At 40.7% G+C, this 13,413-nt stretch overlaps 1 protein-coding gene across 2 annotated transcripts; it reads left to right on the top strand.

Moving 5' to 3' along the window:
* The first annotated feature begins 5,732 nt into the window (after nt 1-5,732).
* Nucleotides 5,733-12,215, top strand: LOC145222227 (cannabinoid receptor 2-like). Of its 2 annotated transcripts, XM_080088295.1 has the most exons (7): nt 5,733-6,246; nt 6,701-6,923; nt 7,072-7,304; nt 8,567-8,587; nt 8,982-9,111; nt 9,719-9,854; nt 11,343-12,215. In XM_080088295.1, the coding sequence occupies exons 1-7, from the start codon at nt 5,788-5,790 to the stop codon at nt 11,569-11,571; spliced, it is 1,431 nt and encodes a 476-aa protein (XP_079944421.1). In that variant the 5' UTR covers nt 5,733-5,787; the 3' UTR covers nt 11,572-12,215. The 2 variants fall into 2 exon arrangements, with proteins under 2 accessions (XP_079944421.1, XP_079944422.1); XM_080088296.1 differs by lacking the exon at nt 8,567-8,587.
* The last annotated feature ends 1,198 nt before the right edge of the window (nt 12,216-13,413 follow it).

Genomic DNA, 13,413 nt, shown 5'->3' with positions numbered 1-13,413 from the left:
TTATGACACAGCTTTAATCTTACGTTTGTCAGACGTGTAACCGCTCGAGGAGCTAGCTGTCATCTCCCCACAATAATTTGCAATTATGGGGCAGCGTAACTGCTCGAAGTGGCGCCTACCCTTTTTGCTCACAGGTTACTTCTTCCATCTAGACCACGAAAGGCGCCTCTACTTGCAATTTATCGATATCCTTAGGGTAGCTACAATAAATGCAAGCACGGAAAGATGGGAAAGTTTGTTTTTAGATGTTTATATGCATCATCGTAAGAGACATTTTTTGTACCAGGTGTTGCCCCACACCTTTACATTATTTACAACAGTTATGACAACAAACAAAACATAAAAACTTATACAATAATAATAAAAACGTACATAATAACAATAATGTTAATAGTTACTTACATTACTTTTCAACAAAGCTTCGTCAGTCTAGTGCAGATTTGCGCACACCTCTGGCAATTCCAAATCATGTTGAATCTCATTCTGTACAAATGTTTTCGTTTTAGATTTCACCTTAATTGATCTTTGTCCTTCTTGATTTTTATTTCTTCCGGGATGTTGCTGAGGCTTGTCACGTCTTTTAATGAAAGTTGAATCTTTGGTATTGACCTTTAAACACTTAGGAATAGGATGTAAGTTCAAATTACTACTGTTTTTCTGAACAACAGCCCAACTTTTAGAATGGAATATTTGAGTAACATGACAATTTGGGGCAATGTGTCCCACCTGGGAGCAAATATAACAAGTAGGGTTTTCATACCTCATATAGGGTTGTTGCCTTGTCATTGTAGAGCTTAAATCATTTTCAGTGCGTGACTTACCTGAAATACTCGCAAGAGCGTCTCCTGCAGCTCGGCTCATGCTTTAATTCTGTTAAAATAGTGAAAAAAAATTTTTATGTAGCAAATAAATAAAAACTAGCTTTTATGCAAATAGCACAAAGATCCTCACTCGGGAGCACCAATGTTAACCGTTATGCAAATAGCACAGAGATCTTCACTCGGGAGCACCAATGTTAACGCTTCAGTTAGCCTATTGAGACTGAATTATCTGTCTCAAGTCCTAAACTGTCGTCACAAACTAAAATCTAATTTTATACTCAATCAGGGGTGAATTCACTCTAACGCTTACGATCTCTGTGCACTATTTCTAGTTTAAATAAGAGTTAAACTATTTAGCAGGGCTATGCCCCCTAAATACTTACAACCTTTACCACACCACCTCTTGATTTTATTGGATGCAATGTAAGATTATACAATAACAAAGATTTACAATATCAAAAACATAACATAACAATCAATCATAACATTATTTTACATCAACTTGACGCAGTTGGGCGAGGCCTATATATACTGACGCAACTGGGCGGGGCCTTTATATCCGGTTGCCAGTTTGCGTAATGCGCTTCTAACTTTACATAATAAAAAGAGAATACACGCGAATAAAGTTACGATAGTTGCGATAAAGAATGCGTCAGTTATTCGTTTTTGAAATGCATGGTTTGTTTCTTTTAACAACGCAAGCCTAAACGTTTCCTGTCCCATCTGAGCAAACCGAGCAATATCACATCCTTCTGCAGATCGCCTGTTGTTTGTGGCATGACGGAAATTATTGATTGTCTGTGTTATTTCAACACCATGGTTAGCAAATGGCACCATGTTGCATTACGCAACATTTAACTACTGTTGAATTAATTGACATTGTGACGTCATATTCCCTGTACATATGTACATGTTTACTGTACAGTAATAATATGTTTGAATCACCAAAATGCATGAGGAAAACGTTTTGTGATTTTTTCTTTGCTACATCTTGCTATATCCTGATTCTATATGTCATAAAACATATGTTACCAGAACCAACTACTGTTTATTAAGTACAATTTCTGTCCTGTTCCCGATTGAATACCTTGATTTTCATGCAAAACTTTATGGTAACTTTTTATTTTCAACATGAAAACGAAATGAAATAGCCGGAAACATTTTATTGGGATCATAACTAACAACAAACCATTTGAAATACTGAAGATTTTTTTGTTTTTTGTTGGCATAGTAGTGTTCTGATGTTTCAAGTAGTGTTCTGATGTTTCAAAGCCAGTACACTCCCAACATGGGCCTTGATGCAGACTCAGTTTCACCTTCCTTGATCAAGTAATGACACTTCAGGATCTTGAGTTACATCTAAATAACAACACTCTAGTTTTGAAGAATATTTAAGATTTGATAGAACAACATGTGAATGACAACGCAAAAAGTATACTAATGCCAACATTTTAAAACATTGCAAAAGTTATACTGATATATATCAAACATGTTACTACACAATACAAACCTACATATGGTATTGGTAAATCCAATCAAGTCCGACATGGGAATCCTTGGTTATAGGGAACCAGAAAAGTACAGCTTACTTTACATACATTGAAACTAGTTTTTCCTAATTAAAACAAGTTTTGTTTTGACAAAATACCTGGCTTATATTACAAATAGATGTCTTTATTGTACCTGCTAAACAAAACATAAGTTTTCATAACTAATATCACAGATAATTTTTCATGTAGCTGCAGGTTTGCTCACATACACATATTAGTTAACTACAGTGGCTATACGATCATTATTTGAATTTTTACATGTTTTTTACATTGACTGCAATTTGTTTTAAAACACTTGCTTCAAATTCAAAAAGGATTTTTATCTATTTAAAAAGATAAACTACTAGTTTTACATTTTTTAAAACAGCCAACTGTGCTTTTTCACTGACAAACAAAAACTCGTTACTTTTAAACCTTCATCCAGCCTACTGTACAGTTTTCGGCAAAGTTTCTAGCTAAAATTTACGACTGTACAGGAACCTTCACCCAACTTCGCTCAACTTCGCCCAACTTTTTCGCTACGCTCACGAAACCTCGGCGAGTTCGCCCGAATTCGCGCGAATTCGCCCGAATTCGGGCGAAGGCTGCGTCCGGTGTGAACAGTCCCATTGAAATCCATTGTAGCGAAAGGTTCGCTCAACTTCGCCCAACTTCGCTTCGCTACGCTACGTCCGGTGTGAACGGGCCTTAAACCTTCATCCAGCCTACTGTACAGTTTCCGGCAAAGTTTCTGGCAAAAAATTACGACTGTACAGGAGCCTTCGCCCAACTTCGCCCAACTTTTTCGCTACGCGCACGAAACCTCGGCGAAGTTGGGCGAAGTTGAGCGAAGTTGAGCGAAGCCTGCGTCCGGTGTGAACAGTCCCATTTAAATCCATTGTAGCGAAAGGTTCGCTCAACTTCGCTCAACTTCGCTCAACTTCGCTCAACTTCGCTCAACTTCGCTCAACTTCGCTCAACTTCGCTCAACTTCGCTCAACTTCGCTCAACTTCGCCCAACTTCGCTTCGCTACGCTACGTCCGGTGTGAACGGGCCTTCAAGGCCCGTACTTGCTCTAAGGTACCTCTGTGCCAATTTATAGAAAAATATTATGCGCGGAATGTATTTTTATTTCATTCGAAATTTTGAACATTGCAGCAAGCTTGCATTGATTTCCACCCAGCCATTATGTGCTACAATCACGCTAATGACGTCACAATTATATTTGGGACCATTTTATCAGGTGAACGTCTGTAATGGTGAGTCGTTCAAAATGGAAAAAAAATGTGCAAAGTAAAACAAAAATGTTTCTGCAACAGCACGCATTCATGCGTAAAATTTTGTTTTGTTTTTTCATTTTGGATTTCGGCGAAATGATGATGGTGGAGTGGGGGTAGAGTACCTATTATTGCCAATGCCATCCCAAACGCTTATTCTCCGTTGCGCCACCTAACGGAAATGATCAGGCATGTGGTGTGACCTGGTAGAACTACTAACGTAAGAACAGACAGTAGCCAGGTTTGTGAATTTCCGCTGGGTGGCGCAACGGAGTATAGGCGTTTACGGCGACAATAATTGCTGAGTCAGCATGTTGCAAATTGCTGTTATTGTCACTGCAAATGCCTATACTTCGTTGCGCCACCCAGCGGAAATTCACAAACCTGGCTACTGTCAGTTCTTACGTTGGTAGCTCTACCTGTGGTGTGAGTTCTTGTGTTAGTAGCTCCATAGAATACTAACTAATTATCTGTTTAAGAAATACAATGACTTGGTAATTGTGATTGTATTTTAATCACCAACAAAAAGAAAACAGGCAATTTCGGTAAATTATATCCTATAAATTTCACTTATAATTGGGCTATTATTTGGGAAAACTCGCCATGTTAATTTAACGTGGGTGCGATGAAAATGTACTGCTTATACCTGTCGTCCAGCCAGGGGTGCACAACCTCTTCGGCGGCATCACAGATCCTTCTTTCAAAAAAACAGGTTTATCATATAAATATACCATAGAAAAGCCCAGATTTATTTCCAACTTGATACAGATCAAACAGAACAGTCCCCCATAAAATCTATTTAGAGCACTTTTAAAATCAAAATATTTAGCGTTCTATTTACGTCACTACTGCCCTTACTTATATTTTAATATGCATGTTCACGGCCGCACAAACCCGTTTTGCCCCTGCTGTAGTCCTCATACCGCTTGGGTAAATTGCTATAAGTTAAGTTCGGGCTTTTGTCATGTGGCAAGAGAAGGCCTAGATATTCTTACATTGACGTGATTGGAATTGACGTCCCAGAAACATTGAATTAGTAAAACATTGCAATAAAGGTATTTTCAAAGAGATAGTAACTCTCCACAATATGGCTTTCTGAAATGCGTAAAGTTTTATCTGAGCCAGTGCATCGTGAGACCACTTGGTCACTATGTCGATCTGCCCCTGCACATTTGCACCACAAAACCAAGCTCCCATTTAGGCCTATTGTTTTGCATGGTAAGTAATTTGCCGAATAAAACACCATGTATAATAAATTATCACTCAACCCGACAACAATAAAGTGAATTAAATGCATAGCCGCAAGGTGTCAGTACAATTCAATTTTCGATTTCGTAGCAACGTTCTTTACACAACTCAGATGCAAGTAACCAATGTTTACATGACTGTGGCATGAAATCGGTGACAGATTGGGATACCGTATATTTGTGTGATTTTACCATGTGTTATATGCATGCTTCCCACAACTGCGTTGGTATAACTCAAACAACTTCAAGTTGCGATCTCACCAGAAGTCTATAAAAATGTTTACGTAGGCTATCTTATACAATTATAGTTTTGTGTTGAATGTAATACAGCACTAAAAAGTACCTTTTTATTGTTAGATAAATAGATTAATAAAAAGTCATGACATGACACCCACCAAGAAGATATATGATTCGGCAGATTCGATCTCAAAATAAGATTTTTGACTCAACCTTTCTGTACATTACAAGTATTTAAAGAAACTTACAGTTATAAATAAGTTAAAAACAACGATATCAATAAACATATATTTCCTTGTTTGTTAAACGAGTCAAACGAAAAAAAAACGTATTTGGCAGATACGCAACGACCGACGGGAAAAGTTAAACAGTTTATAGAATACATCAACTCATAAAACGAAAGCTTTGTGCCGAACACATGAACATCATTTTGCCTAAAAATCCTTTTTATTCCGTCCCATAGTGTCCACCCTTTTGCTAACGCATAGATAACTGCAACCATACTTATCGCTGGCTACTAGTCAACATCAATAATGAAACGCGTGCCTTTTTCTCATCGCTTCGTCTGTAGGGGGCGCATGCACGTTTATATGAGCGGGGAACATCGGTTTGCTATTGAGACTCGACAAGTGCGAAGTTGTATGAAGTGGCTTCAGTAAGCTTGTAACGCTTAAAATGTCAAATTTGCAACCTGTTAACTTGCTTCATGGACTTGTCCTAGGGTCGGTAGGCCAGTCAGAAAGTACAACAGGATTGAGTACGGAGTATAAGACAGCCACTGCTCTAAGAAGTTTCGAGGAAACAACGTCTGGGATGGACTTAACGGAATGGACAACGGTGGGTGGCGTAGCACGGAATAATACTGCACAAGAATTGGAAAATGCACTTTGCCATGCCACTGATGTGAGAAAAGTGACATTGGCTGAGGCTATAGCTTGTATGATTTCACTTCTGACGGTGCTGGAAAATTTCGTTGTACTGGCAGCTATTACCAAAGGTCCACGGAGCTTACGCAAGCCACCTTACTGGTTCATAGCCAGTTTGGCCGCAGCTGATCTTCTCACTGGCTTGGAAGTGGTTCTGGCGATTTTTGTTCCGGTTGGGAGTTCTCCATTGTCCCGCATAGTTCTAAAGGTAAGCCAACTGCAGTTGAAAACTCAAATGCAAGTAACCAATGTTTACATGACTGTGGCCAACTGCAAGCCAACTGCAGTTGAAATCAAATTTAAATGTTGGTATTTTTCTGCTTTTACTTACTGAGTGTGTGCGCGGCGTAGCGACTGGCGATTGCATTGGTGAAATTTGACACCGAGTTAGGCAAAAAAGGAAAGAGAAAAGCGCGAAATACATGGGCGACAGTGCGCACAGCATCTGCCTCATCTGGCTTTCATCCATTCGCAATTCGATAAAGCAGTATTCGTTAACCCTTGATCTAATGGACAGGTTCGCTTACTGCCTGATAAAAAGGTTCGTTTCGAGTTAAGCTTGCGCCAGACATGGTGGAGACTTTTTTGGTTCAATATCACTGGGTATTAAGTCCTTGGTTGTAAACAATACTATCGATTTTGTATGCCTTTATTTTTTTCAGGGTATGCCCGTTTTCACGTTCATCGTCTCAATTAACAGCCTGGTGTTGGTGTCCTTTGATCGTTACGTGCGCATCACCCGTCACATGGACTACGAAAAGTTGCTCACCAGACGACTGGTCATTTTCCTGATTGCAATGTCATGGATCTCGTCACTTGGCGCGGCCTTGATGGCACCATTGCTTGGTTGGTCATGTGCCGAACAGCACTGCTGCGCCAACGATGGTAAGTCTGGCGCAATGTCCTCCTTGTGAAAGCTCCTGTGCTCACAAGTTAAGCGCAAACGACTTCCCGTTTGCTTTGCGCAACTGATACTCTGTATTGTTTCGTCCAAACACTCAAACAGCCTAAATCAAGCTTCCCGTGTTCGCAGGTATATGTGTTTGCATGCGGCAACAGTTTGGCTCGGAGGTGTGTGACAAACAGTGTTCCCAATCTTTCGTTCCCTTTACTAAATCCTACATCATGGGCGGGGTGGTGTACTTTTTATGCTCAATCATAGTCATGATCTATTTCTACGCATCGCTCTTTAAAGTCGTGAAGAAGAAAACGTTTGGAAACAGCAGGAACAGCAGTAGCAGCTCCACCGCTGATGCGAAAGCAAAGGTAACTTTTACAAATATACCGAGCTGGAATTTCCCGCTTTGTTTTTGTTTCGATCTTAACAGGTTAAAGTGTGGCAATCAAGAATGCATGAAAAGTTATCCGAGCAACCGATGTTTGAAAGTCTATAATTATGAAATCTGTAAAGTTTAAAGTTGACGTGTTAACTTACACACGTTTTGTGTAATTGCTGCCGTATAAGTCGTTTTTGCCAAACAAGCCTTGATACTTGACCACATATTCCTAAGTACTTGCGCTCGCAAATAGCGTACGCTTATCAGAAATGACTCCTACGCACATTGCATTTATTTGCACTCTATATTTGACGTCACGTGTTTCCGTATAACCGATAGCTCAGAATGGCGGGAACATTTAAGACCGCGGATGAATGGAATGTGCCAGCTACCTGACGTATTTCAACGAAATGCAATGTTGATGTACACGTTACATGCACGTTACATACTAAAAACCACATGGGAATTTAGCAAAAATCGATTTTACTATATGCGTTATACGGTAAGAGAAAAGTGTTGAGATCTAAATTACATACGTGCAAAACCAGTTGCAAAAATTTCAGTACGATGGCCTTGTAAATGAAGCGTGTAATACATTATTTGTATGGCACAGTTCGGAAACAAAAACTGATACAAATTCTGTAATGTCCATATTTATACCACTTACGTGGAAAACATATTCGATGTAGGAAACGTCGCGGTTCATGGCTCCGTTGGCAACAAGCGCATTTGGCTTGGACATAATGCTATTAGCTTCCGCACTGTGGACATTAAACAACAACTATCTGTCAACATGGTGTTGACATGTGACTTGGAAACGACAATTTATCCAAAACTCGCAAATTTTCCCGCAAAAATCTTGCGTTTTATGACAGAACAATGACATAATATGCGTCATACTGGGCACCCCTGACGCGTCCCGCAAGTTGTTTTACGCGCTGGGCCCCAACCGTGGGAACAATTTTGCGATTGGCGCCAGCAATACAATGTGTTGTCCGGCATTATCGACATGCCTACTGTAAGGATTTTAGCACTCACGAGACGCCAAACGTTTGCCATGTACCACACCAGAAGTCCATGTCGCAATTTCTCTGTCACTAATGGTTTCCGCTTTTGCGCCTCATACCCTTTTCGTGATTCCCCGGTAATCGTCGAGAACAAACCCTCTCCCGACCCAATCACTGTAACTAATCAGTTTCTGCATCAGATGATCCCAAATAAAACTTACATTTGCTTTGATGGTTATTGCAGGGTGGACAAAGATTTTCTTCGGTAAGTTTACAGCACAACAAAACTAATTTCACAGGCGTGCTACTGAAATCAGTGAAGCATTGTTTAAGTTGCAAAAAATGCAATTAATTTCTTTTTTGCATGAGATTGAAACCTTTTTGTCGTTGCCTGCCGGTTACGGTGCATGATAAGCCATGCGACAAAATTGGAGGCCGCTATTTTTACGAACTTCTAGCTGGTCTGTGTTTGATGCACGTAATTAATTTTCAGTGCATTATGTTTTCGAACGCCTGTCTATCTGTGATGAACTATTTAAGTTATTTTTTAGTCTTCCGTTTATCTGTCATCTCTCTTAATAATAGTTACTTGATTGTCTGTGGTAGCATGTGTCATACGGCGGCAAACTTTAAAAGACCTTTTTGTTTAATGTCAACAGAAGCGGGAAGTTCAACTAACAAAAACACTTATCATTACACTGGGGATCTTCGTGATCTGCTGGCTTCCTGTGATGGCGCTGTTTGTTGCTGACCTTATCATCACCTACCGGACGGACCAACTGAGTAAAGGTGAAAAAAGTTTTTTCTTCATAAAACGTTTTTTATGGACCTTTTTCAAATTGAATAGATAACTAACTACTTAGAGTTCATTGAGTAACAAAACTGCGCCACAAATCATTCACAGTACAAAAGAAAGGGTCTGCAAATACGAGACGATAATGTATATTTGTCGAAAGAAAGGTACATATATATAGCACAAAAGACCAAATACAGACATTTCATAAAATATCTCTAAAGCCTACTTGTGCAACCACATTCCGGGGTAGGGTGCGTCGTGGTGTCATTTATTCTCGCCGGTCGGCGTTACTGGCGACCAGGTCACCACTGGACTGACGCCAACCTGACTCCAAGGCGTCATAATTTCGGCTTTCCAAGTGACACTGTACATTGCAAACGCACACTGTCCGTGCGATCGCGACAGATTTGACACGAGGTTATCGCTTTAAAAGTCCGTATTAGGAGACGTTCATCGGAGCGCAACTTTTGAGCAGACAACGCTGGCGACGCAGTAGTGATCTTCTGGTAGATCTAAGGATCATACTTTATGGGAACGATCGCATTTTATTCCAAATCATCCGAAAGCAGCTTTGTTACAATGGAATTCTTTTGTTTTAAGTTTTCGATTTTGCACTGGTACCGACCGTCATCAACAGCTTTTGCAATCCAATTATTTATTCTGTACGTCTGCCGCGGATGCGCGTCACCATACAGCGGATAGCACTTCCGTGCATCTTTGGACGATCTGACGGCAGGTAAAGAATTTTTTGAATGTAGATAGGTTGTGTGACCACTGTAAATTTTTATAACAGGTTTTATTATGACAAAACCATCTGTTCACATTTAAGCCTTCGAAACCCACATTGTTTAGAGTGCATTTCTGAACGTGTTTGGGTGTTACATGATCGATGCGTTAATGCGAGCAATTTTCTCGTCATGTCCTCTTGAATGTTGACGTCAAATATTTGTCATGTAGTCACGGTATCGTGCAATTAGTTTGGTCACGTGCCAGCAACGCACAAAATATCGGAAGAATTCGCTCCAATCAGGGTGCGAGATGCTTCCGATCGGTGCCGAATGCTAATTTGTTTCCGCCGTAGTGCGACTGATCTTTAACTTCCAGAGCGGGCAATTGCCGAAATGCACCGGAAAGCATTAGGCAGTCCTCAACAAAATCTTCCGTTACATAAGGCATTGATTGGTTGCGGTTTTGAAAAATGACATTTTTGATTAGGACTAACCGCGGGTTATTTTAATTAAGTTACTTGTGTTAGCATTAAACCACAACACCACCGAAATTGCAAACTGCTATCCTGTTGTATGACCTGCAGCATTCGATTGCGGTATAATGTGTCACATGTAATGTTGTTTGTTGTTGTGCTGTTACACATGTGTTTGTCTGGCGCAACTTGCAACGAAATAACCCTATAGCGTGCCCGGAAAGCCGTCATCCGCCGGTGATGCAAAGCAGTGATGCAATGACGTGCACAGCAATGGCGCTTCTCATTTATCAGTGCTGTTGCAGCGAAAGAATAAATCTTATAGCACAATACGTTTATGACAATGGTTCAAATCTGCAATCTCACGTGCCTAAAAGTAGCAATACACTATTTTTTGTAAAAACGCCGAACCATAAAAGGTTATGTTGTTTTAATAATTTGCTCTGTAAGGACGTTGAGCACAATTAGTGGGTGCGGAAGCGCTAGGCGTCATCATCTCCTATTTGTTTGCTGTCTGATTTCACCGAAGCCGAAAAACAACATAAACAAGGGGGGCTATAGGAAGCCGGTGACGCTTTAGCTTATCACGAAAACAAAACACTTCCTCCTGATCAATGTGCGATACCGACCGACTTCCAACGACAGCAATTGCGCAATAAGTGGCATTTTTCTCGAGTGAAACGACATGCTTGTTCCGTTGGCTGCAGACCAACATCGCGTCACTTTACCAAACCGCTATTTTGTTGACCGGTTTGTTTCGTGTTTGTCACCGTTGTGCTTTTTTTCTAAAGAATTAATTTTGCACAAATGGTGATGAAACAGTTCGGCGTGTTTTTTGTACGTTGTTTCAATGTGAAAAGTTTCTTGCGAACTTCGGTTAAGTCTCTTGAGAATGTACGTGTTACGTGCTAAAGTTCGCCCAAAGTGCACAACATGGGCAAAACATTCCACCACGATCCAAAAAAAGTTACAGGATAATGTATTTAAAACAACTTTACTTTAACAATTGTTCCTTTTTCGCAGATTACATGGAAACACTTGGGTAACCAACACGTCATACGACCGTTCTTTTCGTCGCAAGTCAGTCCGGCGACGAATTGAAAAGCTCAAGGGCGGTTCGGATGAAAGCAGCAATGCCAGTTCCAGGTCGGCAAGCAGGCAAGCGCGTTCCAGACTCGCCTCGAACAGATCAATCAACAGCGAGATGTCATTCAGCCGGGATTCCACCATCAATTCCCCGCTGGGCAATTGAGGAACGCGCGAAGTTCAACACGTGCCGTAGAGCCTGATGAACTCTGACTCAAAACGACGGGCTGGTCCCGATGAACAGAAATGCCCTGATCGCACCGCACTAACGCAACAACATTGCGTATTATATGAAGTGGTAGAATGTACCAGCTGTGGAAGCTCGTGATTGTTGCTACAATCAGGCGTGTCCTTTTAACCTTCCACTTTTCTTGCAACAATCAGCCTTGATCACGCAAGTCCGGTAAATGAATGAACTGATTCTTACATTGTGTGCCGGTGGGTCACGACATTAAATATGTGCGCACTTTGATCAATGACCCTTGATAATGTCGCAGCATTTGAAGGCTGGTCTTTCATTGTACGTTGCAATTTACTTTTGAAATAGTAACGGGCAGCGTTTTAGAATGTGGCATTGATTATATTATTTGTACACTAAGCGTAAAGACATTTTTAAATGTTCTACCCACTTCGCTGCTTCAAATCTCTTCTAAAAAATTTTACACTATTTTTACCAACTGCAGAAAGTTTTGCATTTTGTTGTTCAACCTTGACGTTGTAATTATATTTATCGCTGTATTAAGTTCGTTTGTTTTTACTGCTGTGACGTCACGCTTTTGTTACATTGTAATAAAAAAACTTGATTGGTGTCAAAAATATTGTCAACTGCTCGGAAGATCGGCCAAGTCGAACGCGGTTATTACACGATTCATGTATTTATATAGCAGCTCACAAACATCTTGACCGGTTATGATAACCATTAAACAGGCCAGATGTGTTCTTAGCAGAGAGAGCAAGGGGGTAATGTACTTAAAACATGACTTGCATAGGAAGCACGTACGCAGCGGAAAAAACAAGGCGCTATATGGAGAGCTTGAATCGCCAGACACAGTTATAAACAGAACGCTTCATCTGTTGCATTCGAGTTTCGTTGAGTTCACAACAGCTATTGCAATTCAGTGCTTTCTTTGTCTGGTCCGCAAGGTCACCGCCATCAGACGCGGTCTCATTTCACTCGTTGGCACATTTCTCCCACAAAGCCGTCGTTCTGCATTACAACAAGCGTCCGGTTGGCGCAGGAAGTTGGGCCTGAGCGCATTGACGTGACCAACGCGTGTGGATATGATGTCACGGGTATTGAGCCATACGAAGTCCCCTTTGATTGTTGCATACTGATTGCGCCAAGATTGTCTTTTTGTTTATTACACCATAAAAGGCGAAATCTATGAGTAAATACTACATCACCTCTAGGTGTATGAGCACCTAATTGCTTTCAAGATCGCCACTAAACCAAAGGCAAGGAGTGCGCCGAAGGGTGTGAGGCGCATGACATGCAAAAAGACTTGAAATCGAGATTCGTACCCGGAACCGTCCTGAAAATAGTGACTAGTAAGTTACATTTTTGCCCCGTTTGTTCCTTGATTTTTTATTGACCAAGACCAACAAAGCATTGCCTGGCGTAAATCGGTCTGTAACGCAAACCAAATTGTCTACCTGTCCAAAGCAGATTGGTTTCAAATATAGTTGATAAGTACGTGTAATTTGCTATTTGGGATATCCCATTCGACCACATTTAATTCGACAGTAACTGTGAAATGTGCGTCGCAGTTGTGACGGGAACACTGCCGAAAGAATGCTTTCAGCCAAACCAACAGCGGATGGAAATAATCAAACGCATGATTTGTCAAACATCCGGCATGGAAGGAAGTGTAATTATCCTACTTGGCTCAGTCAACCAAAAACGCAAAGTAGCTAGAGGTTGTGTTTGAATACACCAGGTGCAATGAATCACGAGAGGAGAACATACCTTGTTGTATGCGACCTATACAGACTAAATTCTTGGCGGCTT

Source organism: Phallusia mammillata, chromosome 4 (assembly GCF_965637545.1).
Source record: "Phallusia mammillata chromosome 4, kaPhaMamm4.hap1.1, whole genome shotgun sequence".
Taxonomy (NCBI): Eukaryota; Metazoa; Chordata; class Ascidiacea; order Phlebobranchia; family Ascidiidae; genus Phallusia; species Phallusia mammillata.
Note: the sequence above shows the minus strand (reverse complement) of the source record. Positions and strands in the feature narration are given on the sequence as shown.

Coding starts and splice junctions, on each gene's coding strand:
- LOC145222227 (XM_080088295.1), top strand. CDS start 5,788: ATGTCAAATTTGCAACCTGTTAACTTGCTTCATGGACTTGTCCTAGGG. Junction 6,924..7,071: donor GCACTGCTGCGCCAACGATG/GTAAGTCTGGCG, acceptor CCGTGTTCGCAG/GTATATGTGTTTGCATGCGG. Junction 9,112..9,718: donor GACGGACCAACTGAGTAAAG/GTGAAAAAAGTT, acceptor TTTTGTTTTAAG/TTTTCGATTTTGCACTGGTA.